This window comes from Thalassophryne amazonica, chromosome 3 (genome assembly GCF_902500255.1).
Source record: "Thalassophryne amazonica chromosome 3, fThaAma1.1, whole genome shotgun sequence".
NCBI lineage: Eukaryota > Metazoa > Chordata > Actinopteri > Batrachoidiformes > Batrachoididae > Thalassophryne > Thalassophryne amazonica.
Window position 1 is genome coordinate 70,629,130 of NC_047105.1, and position 24,899 is coordinate 70,654,028.

The 24,899-nt window shown below is 41.4% G+C and overlaps 2 protein-coding genes across 2 annotated transcripts in view; both read left to right on the top strand.

Moving 5' to 3' along the window:
- The window catches only part of apof (apolipoprotein F), a 14,303-nt gene extending 9,317 nt beyond the window's left edge, over positions 1-4,986 (top strand). The window contains 3 exon segments of the mRNA XM_034166687.1: positions 3,596-3,854; positions 3,857-4,880; positions 4,882-4,986. Of these exon segments, the coding sequence (XP_034022578.1) occupies positions 3,647-3,854; positions 3,857-4,880; positions 4,882-4,906 (1,257 nt within the window). The 5' untranslated portion in view covers positions 3,596-3,646 and the 3' untranslated portion in view covers positions 4,907-4,986.
- Positions 4,987-10,891: 5,905 nt separating this feature from the next.
- stat2 (signal transducer and activator of transcription 2) overlaps positions 10,892-24,899 on the top strand; it is a 73,399-nt gene continuing 59,391 nt past the window's right edge. The window contains exons 1-8 of the mRNA XM_034166688.1: positions 10,892-10,994; positions 17,404-17,535; positions 21,276-21,423; positions 22,236-22,331; positions 24,009-24,101; positions 24,228-24,306; positions 24,452-24,531; positions 24,629-24,780. Coding sequence (XP_034022579.1) covers positions 17,405-17,535; positions 21,276-21,423; positions 22,236-22,331; positions 24,009-24,101; positions 24,228-24,306; positions 24,452-24,531; positions 24,629-24,780 — 779 coding nt within the window. The 5' untranslated portion in view covers positions 10,892-10,994; position 17,404. The remainder of the gene's footprint in view (positions 10,995-17,403; positions 17,536-21,275; positions 21,424-22,235; positions 22,332-24,008; positions 24,102-24,227; positions 24,307-24,451; positions 24,532-24,628; positions 24,781-24,899) is intronic.

The window sequence follows — 24,899 nt, forward strand, 5'->3', positions numbered from 1 at the left end:
TCGTAAGGAAGACTATCAAATGGCTTCGCCAAAATCCGGTCTACAACATTCAAATTGTCTGCCATTATATGCAGCTTGCTACCTAGCTAGCTCGTTAGCTGGGACTGGCGCGAGGCTAGTGTGAAGTGTGTCCGCCTGTGAGTGCTTTGTGACGGTGGAGGAGCTCAGCAGCACCTGCTGCTCGGTAGGGACAGAAACTGTGATAGAAGTCAGAAAGAGTGATAGAAGTCAGTATCCAAACACAAGCAGCTACAAAAAAAACACACCAGAAATAGAAGCTCGATTTGCCGCTAGTTGTTTTTAACAAAGAAAATGCCGCTAAGAGTATTAGGAAAGTCTTCGGTTCAACTCAGAACAGAATGAAAACGCTCCCACGGACGTTTACACCAAAAGATCGCTGATTCGCTCATTTCGCTGTCAATCAAAAAGGGATTCAGCCTCAGACAGATCATCCAATCATCATGCAGAAGTTGAGCGTCCGTGCCAGCCAAGGCCAGCCCACTGCCCCATAGACCCCCAGAGACGCTGAGCGTCCGATGGGCGGGACAAAGCCCAGCATTTATCCAATGACTCGTCTCGTTTCGCTGCAGTTTTTGTGTCGCTATTGAGGTCTGTGATCAGCATCCACACTGTTTAAAGCTCTGTGAAGCTGCGGGTTTGAGTGAGAGGAAAGCTGCATCGTTACCAGTGATAAGCTGATTCTGAACAAAAGTTGAGCGCTTTGTAGCGCATATTTAGTCAATGACATGTACACACAACAGTATATATTTGATCACTTATTTTTTGACATTTTAGGGGAAGCTGAGCTTCCCTTGCAGTCTTAGAGCAATCACCTCTGACTTTAAGACACCTAAAGCACTTTACACTAAACGAACAGATCATTTCACAAATAATGACAACAAAAATTGTAATATTGTAAACCTACCTTTGTCTTGTTTTTTTCTCCGCTCCAGAGGGATAATTTCTTTTCTGAGACATGACTTGCACTCACTTCGTTCCTCACGATTAGTCATCGACCACCTGAAACAAGCGGTGCATCTAACTTTACCCAACGGTGGCAGCAGCCAACAGGAGGCATCAATTAACCTAGTATTGGTATTTTGTCAAAATGAATTTATTTTTTTTCGGGTGTAATACAATTTCGTTCGTTTAAATTATTCAATATTATTTTAATTTCATGTATATATTTACTTTTTTATCACAACGTCTCGGTGCTCTCGGGGCCCCCTGGTGGCGTGGAGGCCCTAAGCGACCGCGTAGTTGGCGTATGCCTTGGGCCGGCTCTGCAAAAACATGTCAAATGAGAGGACACCACGAGTGTATTTGCAGTCCAACCTATAGTGTTTCATGTTTTGATCCTCAGATCCTGGTCTTGGTCTTGGTCTTGGTCTTGGCCACAATCATTTTGTGCAGCTCTGAGTTCTTGGGGCTGCAGGGAGTTGGATAAAGACAAAAAAAAAAACAGACATATTGGCTCGATTTTAGCCCTTTAGCAACATCGCTCTGTTTGGTGGTGATGTGTATTTGTGATCATAGTCAATTCAATTTATTTTATTTGTATAGCACCAAAGCTGCCTCAAGGCGCTTCACATGAGCAGAAAGAGAAGGAATAAAGGGAACAGCGCTATCAAGGATGGGGGCGGCGCTTTCCGTTGCTGCCCTGAAGACGAGGCCTAATCTCTCTTTGTTGAGCTTTGAGGGCGCCTGCCTTCCTGCCAACATTGCAGCAGTGGAAAATCAAAGCGCCTTGTCAGAACCAAGGTCGGCACCATGACGGTGATGTGTGACGCTCTCTTCCCTGAAAATACCACCTACATCTATCACGGTATTTTCATGTGTTCACAGTTCAGGAGTTCCTGTTTGCTCCTCACTCTGAGTTATTCATTTATTAGTAAGTAAGTCTCTTTTGCTTCTCCCTTGTTTCACTCGGGGTCCCACAGCAGATTCGATGTGGATCTGTATGTTGATATGACACAAGTTTTTCACCGGATGCCCTTACTGACGCAACTTCACACTACATGGAGAAAGGGGTGGTCTTGAACCTTCTGCACTGGAAACAAGCTCACTTTGCTGCTTGTCCACCACCCCTGCATCTCATTCATTCATTCATTTTTTACACCCATGTCAATCAAGGGTCAGGGGAGCTGGAGCCTATCCCAGCAATCTTAGGGCGTGAGGTCTGGACAGAACACCAGTCTGTCACAGCTGAGTCCAGTTTAAATAAAGACTGATGATCCAGATAGTGTTTTAAAGCATTTGAGGATGTTTCATGAATTCAACTTCATCTGCTACTTGTTTAGTTTAAGGAAACAATAAGGCCATTCTTCAATCAAAAAGAAATGAAAGCACACTGAAGACTCTGCCCCTGAAATCAGGTCATAACACAATGAACTCAGCATCTCAGTCATAGTGAGACATGACAAAGACAGCCTCCGCCTGCAACCTCAAAAAAACAACAAAAAAACTGACTCATTGGATTGGATTTCCATCTCATAAATATATGTAGTCCCAACTAAATTAAATTAAATTATCTTCCATGGATGTGCTTTCTTAGAGTTGGAAATCCTGCACAAAATTGAACTGAGTTCATCCAATGAGTCAGTTTTTTGAGTGTAATTAATCACAATTGATTTGCTTTAATATAATCAAACTGTTATATTTATGTAAGTCTCCCAGTATTAAATCTACTCTTTGGGTATAAAAGCGTCAATAGAAGTGAAAATGTGTTTCTGTGCATATACTCTATCACTCTAATGTGATCTTTATGAATATGACAGTTCTTGCATATTTAGTATAACTTTGTACATTTAATTGTTAATCCAACTGCACAGTCAGTTTTCATATTCACACACTTCAAGTGCCGTTCTGGATCAATAAAATTGTTTATTTTGGTAAATCAGCTTCCTGCAGACTTGATTCTTTCTTTGCAATGGAAGTGATTTCGTAGGTCCTTTTTGCTGTGAAATAATCAGAAAGGAAATGTCTCCTTTTATTTATTTTGTATATTTTTGTGCAGAAACAGCCTATCTTTCTCACTGACAAACATACCTGCTTCTAATCTGTCATCCACCCAGCATCCACGAAGTGTTCAGCACGCAGCAGATACACCTGTGGAATATTACATAGGCAGAATGTTATCATTTTTGATTGATCTTGGCGGTCTAATGCTCATTTGCCCCTTCCCTTGTTGCGTTTTGCAGGGTACATACTTGGACTTTTTAACAGCTTAGGAAAATGCACATTAAGACAGATTTATTGTGAATGGGTTACCCGTATTGCAACAAATATGCAATTATTTTAAATTCCAATACAAAACTGCATGGTCCTTCAGCTTTAAGGGATGTGTGCTGCAGAAAAACCTGAAATTACTACTTTTATTCTGAGCCAATCTTTGTGATGTCATAGGGTGAGAGTCTAAACTAAAGAATGATATAAGAGATAAACCTACCCCACAAAGATAAAGAAACTGAACAATGAGAAAAAGGTAATATTTTAAGGCAGATTCAGATCACGTCTCTACAGAAAGTTCATCATCTTCTTGAGTTGTACATTGGAATGAGTATACCTTTGATTGTTTAATTTCTTGTTTTTGAAGGTTCCAGTGTGAAGTGTAGTAGTGTTGGGAAAAGACACCTGGAAGAACAAGATGACGACCTCCAAACTGAAGTGGCTGGTCATAATCCAGCTTCTGCTGAATGAACAGGTTCTGTGCAGGATAATGCCTCCTTTGGTACTGAAGAATGCTTCACTTCCTGTTACTGGTGTGCAGGAGGAAACAAAGACATCTTGCTTGGAATCTCATCTCTCATCTACAGGAAAGCCAAGTACTCTGTCAAAGGTTGCACAAAAAGAGGAAAAGTCCAGTCTGCCAAACAAATGATATTGATTCTCAGAGAAAAGCTTCAAGAGCAGATTTCAGATCTCTACTTTCAAGGGAATGCCAGCTGTGAGGAGCTGCTGTCTGCTAGCACCATGGATGACCAGTTACCTGTTATGCTGCCCCGGGAACTTCTAGGCCTCTCTCTAGTGCCTGTGCTGGTCATGACTGGTTGCCAAAAGGAGGCACAGACCCTGGTTCTGAAGCTATATGATCTGTTGGGAGTGGCAGATGCAGAAGAACTCCTGATGGAAGTTCAGGGTCTGACAGAAAGGAGGATGATGAGGTCAAGATCCACAACAGTACCTGTGGCAGGAGGTGGGCGCCACATGGAGGCTGTGATGTTTAACATCCATCAGCTAGCCACAGTGGGTGAGCAGAGGATGGGACCGGACTCCTCTCTGCATTGTGAGGGCTGGAGCCGGTTGAATGGGACCGTGCTGTTAGGAACATCTGTGCAAGGAACCACAGGTGAGCTAGAGGAAGCACTGAGGTCCTGTGAGAGACTGGGAGTCCTGTGTGCTGGTGTCAGCAGCTTTGGGCCCATGCTCGGGAAGTATCAGGCAGTGTTGAAGAGAGGCAGTCACATCCTGCCCTCTGAGTCCTCTCAGTCTGAATGCTGGATCCAGCAATGCAGTGATGAAGATGTTTCACTCCCATTAGGGAAGCGGATGAGGCGCACTCCCCACAGGAGCTGTATCAACACGAGAGAGGAGCGTGTCTACAACGTAATGGAGTGGATCCCTGGAATCAGCACCCTGTACAACCTGGGCACCGCTGTGTACTATGCCTCAGTCAACTGCTCTGAAACAGCCAAGGAGAGAGCCATCCTCTCTGCCGTCGACATTGGCACGGACGCTCTCATGGTTGTCACAGGGGGGACCGCAGGGGTGGCGGGCTACGCCATTGGTGCAGGTGTGAAGACTGGCGTGAAAGCCAGCATCAAGTATCTGCTCAGCTCCATCAAGCAGGAAGAAGATGTGCTGGTCAACCAGCACAGCTGGTGATGGAGCCATAACCGTGCAGTAGACTAAAAGATCATTAAAACTAGCTGGATACTCCTGTTTCCATACTAATAAATAATAAATAATATCAATCAAATAATTACACATCTAAAGGCTATAACACTAGAATGAAAGCCTTTGGATCATGGCTGGAAAATGATACATGCACTGAAGAATTGAAATTCCAATTTTAAAACCTTCGGAGTTAAAATTATCACTATAATAGTGAGTCCATTATACAACCCTACATAATGGTTAACACTTTCAAGAATGTTAACACTCGTATAGTGTAAAATAGTAGGTTTGTTCCTAGGCATATGTTTCCATGGAGACCTCATGAAAACTTCATTAAAACTGAAAACTGATTGGACTGAATTAAAATAACACTTGTAGAGACTGTATCTACAGTCAGCTAGCTGCTTCTTCCAATGTACATTTGCCTTCAATCACACATGCTCCTAATTTCCATCATGCATACAATAAGATTATGCCATGTAGTAAGCCCAGACATATCCAGTAGCTGGCAGACAGGTCAATGGTATTTTAGGTGTGGAGGCGGAAGGATTTTCAGGCTGTCTGTGGAAAGAAAGCGTCAAGTAATTGACCGTTTATCAAATGACAGGCTTTTTAATATGAAGCTTCGGACACTGTGTCAACCAGGGTGTTCTGATTGGAACAGCGTAAAGCGTGGCTTTCTGAGCTCTGCTTTTATCCACATGTCAGGGTAGGGGGCAGTTACTCATACAGTGTCCAAAGAATGCATCTGTTCAAACATAAACACAGAGTTAATTAAAAAGAAACAGGTTGTTAAAACAAAGCCCAACTGAAGACTGAATGATTGTCCTTCTATCTACAAGAATGACAGGGCTGTGATGATTAAAGAGTCCCTTTCATCTGAAAGAATGTCTTTTTCATCATGGCGTGGATCAGGGGTCACTTGGAGGGTGTGGACAATGTCCCACTGTGACACTTGTCCATTTAAGACAGTGGCTTTTTTTGCATTGTGATTGATAAGAGCTTTGCAGTGTCACTCAGAGGTCGTTTGTGTGATAAGGCAAGGGAAGGCTGAAGGAATGTCTTATCAGATACTTTTCACACTGAGCATGTCTTAACATTTAGTTAACAGCAAGGTTACAAGCAGTCAAACAGAACATTTAGTTAAAACTGAACATTTAGTTAGCATAAAAGCAAAGCAATATTTATTATTTTAGTTTCCACATAGGTAAGCAAAACAAAGTTGCTTTTTGGATTGATCTGGTGCATCAAAGTTAAAAGTCTAATAATTTCATCTTTATTATAGGCATTTTTAACTGAGTTAGTTACATGTTGACAACATATTATTTCTGAGTTATCTTTGTAACAAACTGCAGGGATGCATTGATTTATCTATTCATTCACTCACAGCATTTTGCAGGACACAGAACGTGCACAGAATAAACAGTTGCACACAAATTTTAAAATTTTCATTAGAGCATGTAATCTCATTACAGATTTTAGTAGAATAGCCTATCTAGTTTTCTGTAAAATAGGCAAACAATGTAATTGCATAAACTTTTCTCAGGAATTTAAGAGACAGAGAAGTTGTTTTGACCTCAGTCCACTGTTATGTTTCCCTTTTATTGTCATTTGTCATTCCTTTTTTCCTCCTGTCATTGAAACCTGATTTGCTGTAAGTCATTTCCACCTCTGGTTTAAGTACAGAGACTACTGAAAAAACACTAAGTTTTGTTATTTCAGTGTATATATTGCATTTAAATAGTAATAAATTGTATGTTGAATCTATGGTTACAGAGGCCATTGGTGTGGTTGGTACATAATGTTTTTAATTAGTATAAACTTGGTTTATTACAAAATATAGACAAAAATGCTGAAACTTTCGATCAACATAATTTTTATTGAGACATTAATAGATATTCATGATGAACTACCATATTTTTATTTTAAAAATGAGGCACATCACAAAATGGAAGACAAAATGGAGAAAGTGGTGCAATGTTATAGCTTGCACTCTGGTATTAGGTGTATGTCAAGCCTGACACCTAATGGTGAGAGTAAGAACTGAACAGTTAAACATGCTGAAGTTCATGAATTAATTCGTTCATTAAAATTAAAATATTCTCCTTATCTGGTCCGGGCTGTGGTAGCAGCAGATTAGGCAGCTATCTTATCCCACACATTCCATCCTTGATCAAGTCCACTAACTATAACTGGGAGATCCCAAGGCGTTCTTAAACCAGTTGGGAGATGTAATCCCTCCAGCATGTCCTGGGTCTTCCCTCTGGCCTCCTCCCAGTTGGATGCGCCTGGAAGAACTCTGCAGGGAGATATACAGTTGGTATTTTCACCAGGTATATGGTAAATGGACTGCATTTATGTAGCGCTTTTCCATCTGCATCAGACACTCAATGCGCTTTACGATAATGTCTCACATTCACCCTGATATCAGACTGCTGCCATGCAAGGTGCCCACTACACACTGGGAGCAACTAGGGATTAAAGACCTTGCTCAAGGGCCCTTTGTGATTTTCTGGCTGGGATTTGAACTGAGGATCCTCTGGTCTCAAGCCCAACGCTTAACCACTAGACCATCACCTCCCCTGACAGGTTCTGGAACTTTTGCAAAGCATTTGATTAGGTTGACTGAGCTGCTCTTTAGGACATCCTGAGCATCTGTGTGACTCCCAACAAGTTGCGGGGCATGATATTAGCCTATACTGTGAGTGGTGTGTAGCTTACTTTATGGGTGCCATATTTAGATGCCAACCAGTAACCTAAGATAAAGGACTAGATGTCTATGTTACTAGGTCTAAGATGGGTTGGTGTCCCACAAGCATGATGTTGCATTTTCTTGCTTTTATAATTGATGTTAATAACCTTGCTGTAATAAAATAGCCTGTTATGTAATTTTGACCACACTGGTTGGCTTCATCAGTGAAGTTGTGACACAGGAAACTACTATGGCAGGTGGGCAGTTTTTACTAGTTTGAGATGTCCTTGGATTTATATTTTGGTGTAATTTATATTCCGAAAAAATCATGCATTCATATCTACTACGGTGACTAGTACTACTACTAACTATTTATATGGGGCTTTCCCAGGAATCAAAGCAGAAAACAAAATAAGCTCTAATAAAAATAAAAAAAAAGAATAAATGCCAATAGTATGCACAACAATACACAAAAATTCCAAAGTTAAGTGCTGGTAATATATATGAAATAGGGTGCTTTATAGTCTGTGACATATATGCTTATTTCATCTTTAAAAGCCTTTTTTTTTTCCACAGGTGACACCTGTCCTCTGGGAAATACATCCATGTGTGTTTGGATAAATTCTGCTCAGTGAAGCAAAAATATTATTGGCATTTGTATTAAATCTGTTACTGTTAAAGAGTGTGGATTATTTTAATTTGAGGAAGCCGGCTACAGTGAGGTAGAAATTTGTGTTTAACTACATACGACTTTCTTTCCACTTCACAACAGTCTCATCTGTCTCCTGTGGTTTCACATCATTGTTTTCTGACCTGGTTTGTCTCAGAAGCACTATCCCAGACAGATCCACCTGCATCTGTAAATTCCAATCTAGTCATTTTTGCACATTATGGATCAGTACTTTGTGTTCTACCACGTAATAAGTACAGTGCATGTGGAAAGTATTCACAGTGCTTCACTTTTTCCACTTTTTTTAATGTTACAGCCTTATTCCAAAATGGAGTAAATTCATTTGTCCCCTCAAAATTCTACTCACAACACCCTGTAATGACAACATGAAATTTTTTTTTAATTTTTGCAAATTTATTAACGATAAAAAACCCTAACAAATCACATGTACATAAGTATTCACACCCTTTGCTCATTACCCTGTTGATGCACCTTTGTGAGCAATTACAGCCTCACGTCTTCTTGAATATGATGCTACAAGCTTGATGCACCTATCTTTGGGCAGTTTTGCCCATTCCTCTTTGCAGCATCTCTTAAGCTCCATCAGGTTGGATGGGGAGTGTCGGTGCACAACCATTTTCAGATCTCTCCAGAGATTTTTAACCTGATTCATTTCTGGGTTCTGGCCGGGCCACTCAAGGACATTCACAGAGTTGTCCTGAAGTCACTCCTTTGATATCTTGGCTGTGTGCTTAGGGTCGTTGTCCTGCTGAAAGATGAACCGTCGCCCCAGTCTGAGGTCAAGAGCACTCTGGAGCAGGTTTTCATCCAGGATGTATCTGTACATTGCTGCATTAATTTTCCCTCAATCCTGACATTTGCAGTTCTTCACCAGGAAAATGTTTTTTTTTTTTCCTTTTCTTTTTTATGTCTTTCTCCTTAATTGTCACCCTTTCAAGTCATGGAGATAAAATGCTGTTGAGGTGGACAATGTACTATTTCTATCTGGTGCCTCAAACCACTTCATCACCTCCTGAGGTCATTATCTAGTTATGTTCTATTTTAGAACAAAATTCATTAATTCATGGATGCTAATTTGAACTCTTTCTCTGTGTCTGTACGTAACCTTCACATATTGTTGTAAAATACTGTACAGTTGCTTGTGATACCACAATTTTATTAACAGGTACTACGTAAAAGAACCTACCTTCTGGAGATGCAAAATTTGTCCCAGATATCTTTTCTTAGATTTTTTTTCTTCTCCCTGATCTTCAGCACTTTTACTATTACAAAATACTATTACAGCTAAACCAACCCCATATCATCCCAACTAACCACTCATTTTTTAGACGTAATCCCATCTATTCATGAAAGTTCACTTATGCCATTTAATGAGACATTCATCTTGGTTGTGCCCCTGAAAATCTGACGATCTCATAATTTATTGTTAAATACATTAGAAACACATATAGAGTAGCTGGCCTCCAAATATGTGTAGATTTGGGTTTGAATCCCACTTGTGTTATCTGTCTGCACTGAAAAAAGAGAATAGTTGAACCAACTTCAAAAAGCATTACAATTGCCAAAACCTAAATGAATTGTTTGAATTTAGGATTGTAAGTTAGAGTTGATCCAACTTACTAACTTAAGTTCAAACATCTTAATTCATTCAGGTGTTGCCAATTCTAATTTTTTTTTTTCATGTCCATGGACAAGGTACTTAATGGAACCAGCCTGGGCTGGACAACTTGTGCCTGCGCTACTGTCCGTTTCACACCACAGACACTGGAAACAAACACTGGATTTCTAGCGTTGTTTATTAATCATGGATGACTGCCATGTTCTTTATCAATCATGAAAATTTATTGAAAACTTACACTGATAAAACTACAGCTACTGAATACAGAGTTTTGAGTGTTCTTCACACTGTCGGATTCTAACTCCCAGACCTCTACCAGTCCCTTGGTGGAGTGGGCATCCTCCTTTTTAAGATTTCCTGCCTTTACACTTGGAGATGTGCGTTCTGACAAAGATGACTTATCTCTGAAGTTTTAAGAAAAACAGTTAGCTCATCATCCTCTCATTCAAACAGTCTGTTTTCTTATTGCTGATGTGGACATTTCATTTAAGGGCAGACATAAACCACGGACTCCCTGCAGCTTTTAAAGCACAGTGCAGCTTTTGCAAGATTGCATAACAGCTGTTCCATAACAGAACTAACATATCTATATACGACATACGAACACAAATTATTTTTGGTAAGAGTTTTTAGGCAATCTGTAACTCATGTCCGTCACTTTAACTTTCCCAACGTCATTTCTTGGAAATTTTTGATCACACCCGTTAAGTTTCGATTCATCTCGTCTCATCTCTCACTGAAGATTGACATGCAGATCTACCAATAGCTTGCGCTTCTGGGCGTTCAATCTACCAATCACCGGTTGGCGCTAAGCTCATGAAGAAACTGTGTGACTGATCAGACATTTGAGGTCCGAAACCGCTCTGGCTACAGCAGTCACGGAGCCAAAATGGCGATCACAGTTTAGTCGTGAAAACGCACTTGGGCGGGATTCGTGAATAGCCAATGAAACGATGACCACATGCGGAAATAACAAAAGCACGCATACAGCTGGAAGTTCACAACAGTGTGGTTCGCCAGAAACGAAACTTACGTGTGCTCCCGTGGGGCTGTTACATTGTTATTAAAGCAGGCTTCGAATCAGTGCATCATACCGCGTAAGTAAATGTCTAATGTTTGTGAAAAAGTATTAGGCGTGATAAAAGCTACATAAATATGCTAGAAAAAGAACGAAAAACATCCAGAAGTCCAATGTACAATAAGTAGTGCTAAATGCTAAAAATAAATATCTCGTGTGACGAAGTTATGAAACGGATTAATTTCGCTATAATTATTTAAAAATTATGTTAAATAACTGGATGAAGGTGCAAAGCACCTCTTTATCCATTTCTAATATACACGGATTCACTCAGTTTACTTTTGAATTTTCTAATGTTCATATTAAATTCACTATCAACATTTCTCTAATGTTTAATCTATTTTATAACTGTTTCAACTCTGCGCTGTAGTCTGGCAGGCTGTTCCATTTACCACAGTGAAGTTAGTTTTAAGTAGAGGTGGGCGGATCGATCCTAATATTGATAATATCGATACCAATGCTGGTATCGATATTATCAGTTGTCAAGTTGTTCACCAATTTCGGCCTCAGGGTGTATGGTTTTCTGAAGGGTGTATAAAGCCATATTCATTGGCAAAACAACTTGATAACGATTTTATCATATACCCAGTGCTTAATTTGTAAAGTGGGAGGTCCCGGAGTACAGAGGATGGGTGGCTCCGGTGCAGAAAAAAAAAGAAAAAAAGAGAAGGGCGGGGGGGGGGCTTGCGAACAACGCTGTGCGCCACACCGGGCATGTATTGTAGGCCTAATAACACGAGTCACACCAAATCTGGATAGAGTACAAATTCCTCAGTGGTCCCTCGTTTATCACGGGAGTTACGTTCTCCGCGTTCACACCGGGCGCGACGCGAGCGACTGCAGCCACAGGTTGCCATGTAATCCCTATGTAAGGACGCGTTTTGGCGCCAAACTGCGCAGCGCGATGCGAGTGAAGCGATTTTGAGCGTTTTGCACGTTTGTGGCACGATATTGCGTTGTGTCACGTCGTGTTGCCCTCCTCCCCAAGTTTAAAAATCTGGACTTTTTCGTCTCTTCGCGCCGCGATGACCAATCAGGGACTGAATATGTAGTGTCGTGGAGATGTCTGGAGTTTGACTGAAGATGTGAACATGTCCTGTCTCTGGTAGCAGCCTGTGAGCAGGACTTATGTCTCTTTTGTCCTTTATTTCACAATCATGACAGTTTTTGGAGTGAGCAGCAGCCCCCACAGCAGTGGGAGTGGAGTTTCTTTTTCTTTTTTTTTCACGTGCGTGCGCGAGGGAATCATCCATGGAGATTATTTTACTTATTAACTACACAGATGTATAATAAAGCAAATGGTGACTGGTATCTAAAGACAATTATGACAGAGTTTTTTGGGAAAGAGCGAGGAGCAGCCTCACAGCAAGCCGCGGAGTTTCCTTCTTTCTTTCTTTCTTTTTTTTTTTTTTACGTGCGCGCGCGAGCGAATCGTCTGTGTGGAGAATATTTTATTAATTAACTACACAGATGTATAATAAAACAAATGGTGACTGGTTTCTAAACACAATTATGACAGTTTTTTGGGGGAAGAGCGAGCTGCAGCAAGCAGCGGAGTTTCTTTTTCTTTTTTCTTTTTTATTGTTTACATGTGCGCGCGTGAACGGGACAGTTGGTCCTCAAACTGGGTCCCGCAGTGGTGGAAGGACCGCTGAAAGCGGCCGTCATCCAGACGCAGCTCCTGCAGCAAATAATGATACTCTCTCTATTGGGAGCTTTTCACAACAACTCGCTCTGTGTGATCAAGGTCCGTCATGATGACTTGACACCGAGCGGAATGGAAGCTCCTCCTATTTGATGACGCACCGGGGCGAATTTTCGCAGCGAAAGTCCACCCAAGCAGAGCGACACACCGGGCAAAGGAGGCGCGTCCGTCGCCATGCGACCCCCGCGAATTTGTAGCGTCTGATCGCACCCGGTGTGAACGCGGTGGAAATCCGCAAAGTAGCGCTAGTTTTTACACTTATTATAGATGTTTTAAGGCTGTAAAACCCCTCACTGCACACTTTTCTCAAACAGGCGTTAACATTTTCTCACTTTTCTCTCTTGTGTAAACACTCTCTTTTTTCTTCTGTGCGAGAAGATTATAAACAGACACACGCAGAACACAATGCGCGTCTCTCCCTTCGCTCACTGCCTCCGGGGGTACGGATGCGGGACCCGCAAAGAATCCAAGTCCTCTCTTGGCCACGGAGCTCTGCGGCTACGGACAACATCCGGATCAAAACAGCGAGCGTAGCCTCTGGACCTGTTGCCAGATTTGGCGCAATTCCGCACAGCAGACAGGAGGGCGACGGTGTGATTGGCAGTGAGAGCAATCGCGGTGATTTTTTATTTTTTTATATTTTGTTAGTCAAGAGAGGTGGCAGATCACGGATCCAGTATAAATAGCTGGCGGAGCGCGCGTCCGAGGTTCTGGAGCGTGCTCCGGCTTGCTCCCCCTCAAATTAAGTCCTGTATATACCTATACATACAATAAATGTTGTATGGTTTTCTGAAGGGTGTAAAAAGCCATATTCATTGGTGAACAACTTGATAACGATTTTATTATATACAGTGGTCCCTCGTTTATCGCGGGAGTTACGATCTAAAAATAACCTGCGATAGGCGAAATCCACAAAGTAGTCAGCGTTATTTTTTACAATTATTATAGATGTTTTAAGGCTGTAAAACCCCTCACTACACACTTTATACACTTTTCTCAAACAGGCATTAACATTTTCTCACTTTTCTCTCCTGTGTAAACACTCAAAGTTCAAATCTTAGTAGAAGAAAAATAGAACGTTTTCCTGTAAATAATTATGATGGCTTTTAGAACTAACAAATTTAATTTTAACGATCAACCTACGAGGTTGGATACGTAAGAAATTATTAATAGTGACTCACCAGGATTTCACAGTTCCTCTGACCACGCCTCTTCATCGTGGCGCTGCTCCGCTGTCCGGATTGGCTGATTACTCGGGTGGTATGAAAAATATTACCCGTCTGCGAAAAGGGTGTATTGCTATTTATTCTTTAGTGTTTTATCCAATTATATTGGTGTATCATTTATAGGTATATGATAATGAATGATCCTCGTGTAAAAAGATCGATACTCAAGCTTTTTTTCCTCTCCCGCACACACTGACTGCTGTGCACGCAGATTCATCAAAGTCTACTCTCTGTCTGTAAGAGCAGCACTGCGCTGTGTCACACAACACGGAGCAGCACACCCTTGTATTGTGGTTTGTCAGCCCTCTACCTCAGGAGATTTTGTTTTAAGTTGTGTTGAGTGATATTTTTTAAACAAAAATGTTGATTGTGATAATAAAGTATTTTGTTGTCACATACAATTTTTGGCGAAATTCTATCCTAGGATCTATGAAGCTTAAATATTAAAAAGAATCGGTATCGATATCGGCGATACTGGGCCTGTATTTACTTGGTATCGGATCAGTATCAAAATTCCCGTTATCGCCCACCTCTAGTTTTAAGTTGGATATTTGACAGACATTCAATCCGGTGTCGCCGACCGAACGGCCCCCCTAAAAATCGGTCCCCCCTGATGACGCGGGGACAGATATCTGAAGCTTTTGAACAACAATCATTTCCACATAAATTCAGCATTATTTCATCATAAAAGGCAGTGAGCTGCTAGGTGATGCATTCACTGCGCATCAGACATTTCAAAGCGTCACAGAATTTCGCCTCGTTTGTGCTTAAAACGGCCTTGTTTCTGCTTAAAACTGACTTTAGAATGATTTAAGAGGTTTTACCTTTATCATCTGATGGTTAATAATCCCATTAATCCATTTGATTGCTTTGGGTGAAAAAACTCCATCTGAGACGTGTAGCTGTGGTCCGAAATGACGCATGCGTAGATGCAAAAGGCAAACCAATTTTTAGGGGCGGACCGTTCTGTCTGTGACACCAATTTACCCTCTTGTTTGCTCAGGTTAAACCTCTTTTTAGCTCAACTCTGAGCAAGCCACTCCAACATTTCAAGTGCACCCGTATTGCAGAATTTACAGTAAACACATTCAAACTAGAGATATTGTGTTTAAAGCTACCGAGAAGCAGTTGAGTTAAAATGCTAATATTTCCATATAAAAATTACTAAAAATTTTTTAGAGATTTTAAAAGGAAAAACAAGAGGTGTATCTCATGCAGCCAGTGGAGTACTTTGAGTCAATTGATCACATGACCTGGAAGCTATTGTGCTAATATGCTAATATTTACATATAAATGTTGATAAAAAAAATATTCAGAGATTTAAAATGTAAAAGCAAGGGGTGTATGTCATGCAGCCAGTGGAGTACTATGATTCTACACTGATTTTGAGTCAACTGATCACATGACCTGGAAGCATTTAAAAATTGATTAAAAATATTTAGAGATTTAAAATGTAAAAACAAGGGGTGTATCTCATGCAGCCAGTAGAGTACCAGTGAATTTTGTATGGAAAGAGATGCAAGTTAGCCCGTAGGACACGTTGCACAGAACGCAACAATTTTTGTTCTCTGAATTAGGGTCGACTGCAGCATTTTTCCTGGACTTTAATGTCTTGCAGAACAAACTTTAGGGTTCCTGAAGTGAGAACAACACCATTATTTCCTAGTAAAACCATTTCCTGGTATTCATATTTCAGAGTATTTTTGGGTACATTTTTTGAGACACCCAGTGGTGGGCACAGCTAACCAACTTCGATAACAAGACTTTCAGGATTGTCACCTATAATCTATACACTTGCAACCACTAACAAGCGGATTGTGAGTCATCTCTCTCTCTCTCTCTCTCTCTCTCTCTCTCTAGATATAGATATTTATAGAATTTTAAATAATGCACTAATTCTGAAGTTTTGTAACAAACACACACAGATGCCAAAAGGGATTATGGGTAAAGTGAGCCTCTGCTAATTCTGATTGGTTGACTCATTCATTCTATGTAAAAACCAACACGTTAATGTGAGGTGTGTGTTGGTGTACATATAAATGTGCTTTTGTAAAATACGCCATTTTTTATTTGTTAAAAAAAGCCATTTGCAAAAGCCAAAGGTCAAGTTGTGATTAGACAGACATCTGATATAACCAAGGTCAAAATGCATAGAACACTGCCATCTACTGGCACCCAGACACTCAGACTCTAACCCATAATCCTTTGCATGGCAGAGAGTTGCTGCGGTTCAAATAGCACAGACAGAAAACACATGACGACAATTGTAAATTAACATTATACAACCAAAATGTACATTTTTATGCCTTTCATCTGCTGCAGAAACTCTCTGGTGCACAAAGGATTATGGGATATCTCAATACTTAGGGCAAATACTGCCATGAACATACTACTGGCCAGGAGATGGCAGTAGAGACCCTGAAAACTTGCTAAAACAAATATTCCAAATAATCAGTGTCTGCTACATTTAAGATGCATGGAATTTAATAAATGCAAACCAAATTTCAAGCCTGGGACCCTCACAGACAGTGTCCAACTTGTGAAAAGCTCCTAAAATTAGTCATACAACACTTTTTATACCTTGTGGGCGTCACAGTGGATGTACTTTACTCTCACATTTCTAATGTTACTGGCTCTCACCAACAAGGGGAAGATCTCCCTGTTTCTGAAACCTGCACATATGATGGAAGTGAAACTTAACTCTCATATTTTTCAGAAACTTCTTGAAACTTGATAACTAACATAGAATAAGGAATTAGCACAGATATTATCTAACAGAAGCTACTGGGCTTTCGAACAAAAGCTCATTAATTCCTGACAATTAATTTGTTGCTCCTTGCTTAAAAAAGTCTATGCACAACCTTGTTTTACAGAAAAAAAGGCAAAAGATGATGAAACATTATATCCACACAGTTTTATTTGGCATTTTGGTATGTAAACTGGTGATCTTGAAATAGCAAAAAAGTCTTTGTGAATCACTTGCAAACAAAAGCCCTACTTTACACATGGCTGTTTGAACAAGCCCAGATTTCTCCTACTTTGCCCATCTAGTATTGTTTATGCTAACCTATAAGCTGATATCCACACATCAGTATGTTAAGATACCAACTTGGTCCACAATATGAAGTTCACTTGTCCTCGTCTATCAGAATCCAAGTTTTCAAAGCTGATTATATAATAGTTTCGATGCAGTTACTGATGGAAATTTTAGAGATCCTCTCACCCACTGACAGACTGACTCACTCACTCCATTATTCCGACGCCCTAATAATAGCAGGCCATATGTGGAAATTTGAAATTTGACCTTTAAGTGACATACTAATAAAGAGAGAAAAGCCTTCATCAAAAATCACTGTTTGTTCCATGATGTGTAACAGTCACAGAGGTCAGTCCGTTGTGAGAGTTTGCACTTTATTCCCTTGTATGCATTACGCCTATAGGATCTATGTCAGTACATTTTGGTCTTCATATGGCTGCAGCCTGGCTGTGTGTTGTAGGATGACGCAGTGGGATCGACTGGGGCAGCTGCCACTGGTGTACAGACAGCAGCTGCATGAGCTGTATGACAGAGATGCGTTACCTGTAGCAGTTCGTCACTACCTCTCAGCCTGGATAGAAAAGCAGGAGTGGTAAGGCAGCACTTTCTACTTTGAAATTAATCCTTGATTCATTGCTTTGTCAAGCACCACTAAAATAATGGACTGCTTTGTTTATTAAGACATTTATCAAGAAAAAATACAAAATTTGCCCTGGCTGAATACTTGCCTTCTACTGTTCCCCCTAATAAACAAACAAAAAAAAAGGTTATGCACATAAAAGAACAACAATAAAAGACACCAAAGAGCTGATGTATACTCCACGTGTGGTGCACTGAGATGTAAGTTTTTATGATCAATTATTATGTAGCTCTTCACAGCAGTAAAATCAAGGAATAAAAACAGTAAAATCACGGAATAAAATTCAGATGAGTAAAAGCAAACACCCAGTAGCATTAAAAAATACACAGAAAAGCAAAATGTATCACAACACCATGAGATATTAAAAGCCATTTTAAATAAAAAAAAGTCTTGAGCTTAGATTAAAAAAAGTCCTTGGTCAGAAATAGTGTGTATGAATTAAGAATACAGCAATACATACAGTGGGCCTTGAGGGAGTTTTTTTTTTTTTTCAACATGCATACATACATCTTCAACTGCTTATCCAGGATCGAGTCACAGGGGCAGCTGCTCCAGCAGGAGACCCCAATCTTCCCTTTCCCGGGCCACATTAATCACCTCTGACTGGGGGATTTCTGGATGTTCCAGGGCCATTGTGGAGATATAATCTCTCCATCTAGTCCTGGGTCTTCCCCGGGGTCTATTCCCAGCTGGACATGCATCGAACACTTCATGAGGGAGGGGTCCAGAGGGGGCATCCTTACTAGATGCCTGAACCACCTCAGCTGGCTCCTTTGAATGTGAAGGAGCAGCAGCTCTACTCCAAGCTCTTCACAAATGACCGAGCTTCTCACCCCATCTCTAAAGGAGCAACCAGCCACCCTCCTAAGGAAGCCCATTTCAGCCACTTGTACCCGTGATCTAGTTCTTGCGGTCATGATCCAACCCTCATGACCATAGGTGAGAGTAGGAACGAAGATTTTGGCTCAGCTCCCTTTTTGTCACAACAGTACAGTAGGGTGAATGCAAAACTGCCCCTGCTGCACAGATTCTCCAGCCAGTTTCATGCTCCATTGTCTCCTCAATCGTGAACAAGACCCCGAGGTACTTCTCCTTCGCTTGGGGCAAGACCTCATTCTCTACCCGGAATAGGCAATCCATCAGTTTCCTGCTGAGGACTATGGCCTCAGATTTAGAGGTGCTGATCCTCATCCCAGCCACTTCGCACTTGGCTGTGAACCGACCCAGTGAGTGTTGAAGGTCACTGGCCGATGAAGCCAACAGGACCACATCATCTGCAAAAAGCGACGATGAGACCCTGAGCCCACCAAACTGAAGACCCTCCTCCCCCTGACTATGCCTCAATATCCTGTCTATGAATATCACAAACAAGATTGGTGACAAGGTGCAGCCCTGGCAGAAACCAACCCCCACTGGAAATGAGTCCGACTTACTGCCGAGAACCTGAACACAGCTCTCACTTTGTGAGTACAAAGATTGCATGGCCCTGAGAAAAGATCCCCTCACTCCATACTCCCGCAGCACCTCCCACAGTATCTCCTGGGGTACCCGATCATACACCTTCTCCAAGTCCACAAAACACATGTAGACTGGGTGGGCATACTCCCAGGCACCCTCCAGGATCCTTGTGAAAGTGAAGAGCTGGTCTTGGAGCCTGCATTGTTCCTCTTCAATCTGAGGTTCGACGATCAGCTGAACCCTCCTTTCCAGCACACTGGAGTAGACTTTACCAGGGAGGCTGAGTACTGTGATGCCCCTGTAGTTGGCACACACTCTCTGGTCCCCTTTTTTAAAATATGGGGACCACCACCCCAGTTTACCACTCCTTAGGCACTGTCCTAGACCTCAACGCAATGTTGAAGAGACGTCTCATCCAAGACAATTCTCCCACACCCAGAGCCTTCAGCATTTCTTGCACGGATCTCATCAACCACGGACGACTGCAGAGTTGTTTGACTACCTCAGTGACTTCCACCAGGGAAATTGTTGATGATCTCCCATCAGCTTCTAGCTCTGCCTCTACTACAGATGGCGCTCCACTCTGATGCAGGAGTTCCTTAAAGTGTTCCTTCCAGCACCCAAGTACTTTCTCTGTTGAGGTCAACAGAATACCATCCTTGCTGTAGACAGCTTGGATGGTTTCCTGTTTTCCTCTCTTGAGGTGCCTCACAGTCCCCCAGAAGCACCTTGGTGCATACTGAAAGTTTTCTCCATGGTTACTCCAAACTCATCCCACACCCACTACTTTGCTTCCCTCATAGCAGAGGCTGCCACCCTTTGGGCCTGTCGGTACCTTGCAGCTGCCTCTGGAGTCCTCCGAGATAACATATCCCGGAAGGACTCCTTCAATCGGACAGCTCCCCTGATCACCGGTGTCTACCAAGGTGTTGAAGGGTTGCCACCCCTGAGGCACCTAAGACCTCCAGGTCACAGCTCCCCACTGCAGCTTCAGCATTGAAAGCTTTGAACATTGCCCATTCTGGTTCAATGGCCCCAACCTCTACAGGGATGCCAGAAAAGCTCCGCTGGATGTGTGAGTTGCAGATCTGTCGGACAGTGGGCTCCTCTAGACATTCTCAGTTCACCTGCACTATCCGTTTGGGCTTACCAGGTTTGTCCAAAGTCCTCCCCCACCCTCTGATCAACTCACCACACCAGATGGTGATCAGTTGACAGGTCTGCCTAGCCCTGCAATAGACTGACATCCTGTTGTGTCACACCTCTTGTCCACTGTGCACTGGGATAGGTTCCACCCCCTCCGTGACCCTTCTTTGAAATAGTCGGGTTCTGAAAATGAATGAAATGCTGCTTTTGTAATTAAACTCTCCACCAAAAAAAAAGGTGCTTCACAAAGATCAATTTGACAATATGTTACATTTCTTTGTGTAAAACTGTTTTCCCGAAGGTATCACAATCTTTAATATAAAAGGGGAAGGCCTGTAGCTTTATTGTACATGGACACAAAAGTAACACACTGGAGTGTTATAATTATTTTTAAAGGACAAATTCATCAGCCAAAGGTCTAGTGGTTAAACATTGTGCTTGACACCAGAAGATCCTCGGTTCAAATCCCAGCCTGACTGGAAAATCACTAAGGACCCTTGGGCAAGGTCCTTAATCCCCTAGTTGCTCCCGGTGTGTAGTGAGTACCTTGTATGGCAGCACCCTCACATTGGGGTGAATGTGAGGCATTATTGTAAAGCGCACTGAGCGTCTGATGCAGATGGAAAAGCGCTATATAAATGCAGTCCATTTACCAAAGAGATGATTAATGTCCTCAGTGTGAGGTCTGCAAAAATAAATATTCAAATTGTTCTCTGACACCCCCCCCCCATATACACTTGCTCTATTGGATGGAATTTATTTCTTCTATCAATAATATAATGAAAGTTCAACATTTGCGTCTGCCTCTAGGGGAGTGGGGTGTCATAAAACGCGTCCCAACAATATCATTTAAAGAAAAATAGTCTATATATATCAGTATTTTTATGCTTAAACTACTTAAAGTTCCAGCCAGTCCACCCCCCGATGTATACATGTCCAGTGATTTTATTTGTTTGTCTGTTTTCTCTGTTTGGTATAATTGTTCATATCTTTGGGTATTGGAAATTTGGTTAAATATGAGACATTTGAAAATGTTGTCGACCATTGTGTTTGAATGTTGCTGCTGTTTTTTTCTTTTTCTTTTTTAGGGAACGAGCAGCACGTGACTATAACTATGCTGTAGTGCTGTTTCAGGTGTTGTTGGAGAATCTGGATAACCAACACAGTCGCTTTGTCCATGATCATTCATTCTTACTGCAGCACAACGTTAGACGTGACAAACAGTACTTCTGCAAAGTAAAGTACAATTCAGATCATTCTTTGCTTTGGTTTTGTAAATGAAATGCAGTGTGCAAGAGGTTTTATTGCCTTGTTTTCTCGCCTTACATTGATTTTTATTTTTATTTTTAGAACAATTTGCATGTTCCCTGAGTTAAGGCAAAGATTTAGTGCCCAATCTATAGCATATGGTCTCAAATGCATGGTGCAGAATCATTGGGGGAGCACTGCAGCACACATTGCTAATCTAGGGAGGCCTGAGTGTTTAGGTTAATGGTCAGTGTTATTCAATGGCATGTTGAGGTGTTTTGTAAATATATAAAAACTCAGTGTCACCTGTCATGCTGGATGTTGCCACCTATGTAAGTATTATGTTTTTTAAAGACCTGATGTTTCACTTTGTCAAGTGTCCACTGACTGATCACTGAGTGTTTAAAGTGCTAGTGCCGTCTTGTGACAGATGAGAGCACAGCACCAGCTTTGCAGTGTAACCACACCTCTCTTTCAAATGAACCTGCCCTTCATGCTCACAGAGGAGCTCATGTGCATTTGGTATTGAAGGATATTGGGTGCTGGGTGTGAAAATGACATCTATGTTGGGTAGAAAGTAGTAATGATACATGTATGCCACTTCACACATGATAGAAGATAGTTAGATTTTAAAGTATCATGTCCGGTCTACATCAGAAACATGCAAAGGAAGAAATTCAGTGTTTGTATATGGCACATTAATATCCAAGGTGTTTTTACCTTTATTATCCTACCTTTGCTAATGATTATAAGCAAATCAAAGGGGCTTTGATGACCACATGACCACTCTACACCCACAGATGTTTCAGGATGATCCGTGTGACTTGGCAAAAAACATGATGTGGTACTTAGAAAAGGAAAAGGAAATCCTCTGCAGTGCTGATCTAGCTGAGCAGGTTAGTTTAACACTGCATGATCTGGGTACTTATACAGCAGACACACTCGGACACAAACACTGCAACAAAAATACCAGAAAAAGAAAACCATCAATTTCTTTATATTAAATTGATATTTTAAGTTGCTATGAAAAGATTATATTAGACATCAAGCAAAAACAAAAAAAGTGGGGGTGGGGTGGTAACATTTTTATAACGTACACATAGTGTAGCAGATAACGGAGCATTTGAGGGGAATCTTTAAAATGTGGTACAAGCACTAAATTTGGCAAAATATATATTTTATAGTAAGTCCCTTCGGCTGCTCCCTTGTTTTCACTCAGGGTCACCACAGCAGATCCAAGGTGGATCTTCATATGATCTGGCCGGCTGCCCATCCTGACAGAACACCACATTACATGGAGAAATGTGGCAGGGGTGGGGTTTCAACCGGGAACCTTACACATTGAAACCAAGTTCAATGGCAGCCATTTTTCAAGATGACTGCCAGGCTTGGTGTGGAAGTTCTTCTTTCAGTGATACATAAGTACGCAAATATACTTGCCCAGTATTGATGATCCTTGCATCGAATCATACCTTTTTGACAAGGAGATCTCAAATTGGGAACAGCAGAAGCCATTTTCCAACTCAAGCAGCATTATTTCACCATGTTAAGCATCCTTCCTGACAGGGATCCTGCAGGAAGGATCTGCTTGACTGTCATCGCAGATAACAGTCAACCAGATAGCTCTCTGGGATAGTAGTTGGTCTATCAATATGTAGACCTGGGTTTGATTCCTGGTCATGCTACCTGTTTGTGTCCTTGGACAAAACACTTTATCTTCGTCATCGGCATCATCTCAGTCCACCCAGCTGTAAATGGATATCAGCCTTAGCTGAGGAAATGACCTATGATGGGCAGGTGTCCCATTCATGAGTGGTCATAGATGCTCATCTGCTTCACGCCATGATGTCTGAGGATAAGCACTGGTCATACGGGTTTCAGAACCGCTATACTAGGGCTGCTCAAATCTGCTCCTGGAGGGCACCGCCCTGCATTTTTTTTTTTACTGTCCCTGTTCCACCCATAGCTAATTAACTCTGACAGGTGTGCTCAGCCAGTGAGGAGCTGGGAAACACCACAGTCAAATAATCATGTGTGAGTAGAGCAGATAGACATGACAACATGAAGGACAGGTGCCCTCCAGGAACTGATCTAGGCAGCCCTGCATTACAGGAATGACTTCTTTCTAGTCAAAAACCTGCTTTTAATCATCAAAATCATACAGATATGTCTATGTGATAGAATTTTGTGCAATTCAATACACCAAAACAGTTGCCATTTTTCAAGATGGCTGTCATCGAGAAAATGGAGTGGCCTATGGACTTTAAAAAGAAAAAAAATGTCCATTATAAAATAAAACAGTATATTTATTTATTTTAGTGGCTGAACCACCATTTGAAAGATATTTTCTGTTAACTACCACGTAAGTCAATTTTTTAGTCAAATGCCTCAATGGTGAACCTCAAATAGCCACAGCATTATGTATAACTGACACCATAATTTACCAGCCACATTCACTCAGATTCATTCCTCGCTCTACACCACAATTTTCAAATATCACATCTGAAAGAGTCCCTGCCATCCACAAACCTGCAGCTGCTGTTCTCCACTCTTTTTTTTTTTTTTTTTTTCAGGTTCAGCATCTGCGTATGGAACAGGAGGCCATGGAGATAAACAGCCAGCAGGAGATTGGCCGTAAAATGGCTGGAATCATGAATGAAGTGCAGGTATTAGATCTCTGGAAGCACACTGTTGTTGCCATGTTAGTTCCACTATTTATTACTCCCTCCAAAAAAAAAAAAAAAACAAAAAAAACCCCTTCTTAGTCATTGTTCTATTTTTGTTGAATACAGTGCATGGACCGCACTTTGGTATGTTTGGAGGAACAGCAAGATGAATTTGATTTTAAATACAAAACTCACCAAATGGAAGGTAAGTGTAGCCAAAGTTCTGTATGTTGTGCTGTCTAAGGTTGAGCAATAATGTGAAAATAAGAATGTATGAATAATGTGTGATATGAATCGTAACGTTGTGTTCTTTGGTATATTGTCTGTCTTCTGTGGAAATTCTTACACAGTTGTGGTTGATGAGGCTGCAAAGGCCAAACAAATGCAAGATTTTCAGATCCGTATCAACAGCATTAATGAGAGTAGAAAGGTAAGCAGATAGTAATATTGTTAAACAACACGGCCACTGCTCTATCTCCAGCTGCTTCCCTAATTGCTTTTATCTGTGTTCTGAAAACCTGTCGCAGGTGACGCTGTCAAACTTGAGCAAACTATTAGACAAGGTGGAGGAGCTGCACGATGTGTTGATAAAGAAAGAGCTGGTGGAGTGGCAGAGGAGGCAGCAGAAGGCCTGTATTGGGGCACCAGACAGTGTTTGTCTGGATCAGCTAGAAAAATGGTACTTTTCCTCCTCCTTACACTTTTCATGCCACTTCAAAACTTGTACATTCAATGTTTATTATCAGCAAACACACTTTAGTGAAACAGATTTTTGCAAATCCTGCAGTTACTCAACAT